The sequence below is a fragment of the Octopus bimaculoides genome, chromosome 17 (genome assembly GCF_001194135.2).
Source record: "Octopus bimaculoides isolate UCB-OBI-ISO-001 chromosome 17, ASM119413v2, whole genome shotgun sequence".
Classification (NCBI taxonomy): domain Eukaryota; kingdom Metazoa; phylum Mollusca; class Cephalopoda; order Octopoda; family Octopodidae; genus Octopus; species Octopus bimaculoides.
The window spans coordinates 194,992-196,943 of NC_068997.1; the positions used below are offsets into that span (position 1 = coordinate 194,992).

Consider the following 1,952-nt stretch of genomic DNA (forward strand, 5'->3'; position numbering starts at 1 on the left):
GGTATATATTTGATGATCTTTAGATTAACTCCTGTTTCTTTGATTCTTGCAGGTATATATTTGATGATCTTTAGATTAACTCCTGTTTCTTTGATTCTTGCAGGTATATATTTGATGATCTTTAGATTAACTCCTGTTTCTTTGATCCTTGCAGGTATATATTTGATGATCTTTAGATTAACTCATGTTTCTTTGATTCTTGCAGGTATATATTTGATGATCTTTAGATTAACTCATGTTTCTTTGATTCTTGCAGGTATATATTTGATGATCTTTAGATTAACTCCTGTTTCTTTGATCCTTGCAGGTATATATCTGTGTCTTGTCATGACTATGACCTCCGTATCAGTTATAATGGCAGTCATGGTCATTAATCTGTATAATCGAGGAATGAAAACTAGACGAGCCCCAAAATGGCTTAGGAAACTGATTTTGGAGTTTGCCTCTAGTCCCCTAAAAATGAAACATGACATAGAACACCTCGCTAAAGTTATCACACTTGTAAGTGTAAAACTCTTCTTAACAAGTGCATGAAAATAGTTATTATTCTACTTACATGCATGTATACTTTTCTGTTATTTATTCTTTGCATTTCTCCCACATAGAAGTTGCCCTCAACAAAACAGAGCTTCTTTCTCAAAGAATTTAGTTTCACTCTACTAATAAATATAAATTCCTTCCAAATTTTTGCAAATTAGCAACCTTGTAGAGTTTTAGAATCATCAGAACATCAAGTATTAGAAAAGCAATGTAAGCGTGTGCACGGACACTGGTATAGGCGCTACTATTTTAATCTTCAAACTGGCTACTATGAAATACATATTTTGTGTTATCTCGGCTTCTACTCAAGCTAGAAATTTAATCGAGTGTGCTAATCCTAAGATTTGGGGATCAATGATTCCAATAAAGACATCTACATTGTACTCAGTATTATCGAAATCAACAAAGGTAAATCAAAAACCTATTTTGTTCACATTTCTGGTAGCTGCTTATTTCATGACAAATACATATTGAATATCTTACTTTATAAATATAAGCTTATAAAGCAAGAAAGCAATCATTAGATTTCAGGCTAAATTATAAGTTCTAAACACAAGATTTACTCGGTCCAAGTTGAGGAATATGATTTTACTAATATTCATCTCTATCCTGTCATTTTCGTCATTACTGTCCGCGTTATTTCTTCAGTTCTTTCACCATAAACAAAGACTGTGCTATGTCAGTTGTGTTTTCTACATAAAAACTTTAGTTTGTGCCGTAGGCTTTAAACTGACAAATGTCTAACTTGGCAATGGTCTGTGGTGCAGATGGAAACTTTGCTATGCTAGGTAATATCTTGCTGTTGCCATATTTGAATCGCTCGATCAGACGTTGTATATCACAACACGGTACTTTGGTATTATACTCTACTTTGTACTCTTCAACTGTAGGAGACAACCTGCAGATTTTAGCCAGAGGTTTCCCCAAGTAGATACCTCTTTAAATCGGGAATACTTGTTATAGGGAGGCTATTTAGTCAATATATCAAGCGTTCAAAGTTGGTCAATGCATCCTTCCCATCCAGCATTAGATCACCTTCCTCTGTTTTATAAGAGATGAGAGAATGCTTGCACCTCATATCTTCCGCCATTGCTTCATTCCGGTGAATGAGTGGAGTATTCGTTATGCGGCTGCATGCTCGCACTCCAACGCACTTGAGATTGACTCAGTGACCGAAGCACAATACACACATTGAAGCGCATCAACAGCCAGAGCCAAGTATTTGAGCCGAAGTAAACTTATTAATGTATCTAATCTGTACTAATCTGCTGTTTCTATCAGATAAGAGAGTAAAAAACATGGGAGCCGACATAGTTTTTCTATATGCTTGAAGTATAATCTAAATTTCCCTCAAATCACACCCTAGTCTCTTTCTCTCTCTCTCTCTCTCTCTCTCTCTCTCTCTCTCTCTC

At 35.4% G+C, this 1,952-nt stretch overlaps 1 protein-coding gene across 3 annotated transcripts in view; it reads left to right on the plus strand.

The window, feature by feature from the left end:
* LOC106869327 (neuronal acetylcholine receptor subunit alpha-10) overlaps window positions 1-1,952 on the plus strand; it is a 64,996-nt gene that overhangs the window by 50,168 nt on the left and 12,876 nt on the right. For all 3 annotated transcript variants that reach the window (XM_014915032.2, XM_014915030.2, XM_014915031.2), the window contains exon 7: window positions 308-501. In XM_014915032.2, coding sequence (XP_014770518.1) covers window positions 308-501 — 194 coding nt within the window. The remainder of the gene's footprint in view (window positions 1-307; window positions 502-1,952) is intronic.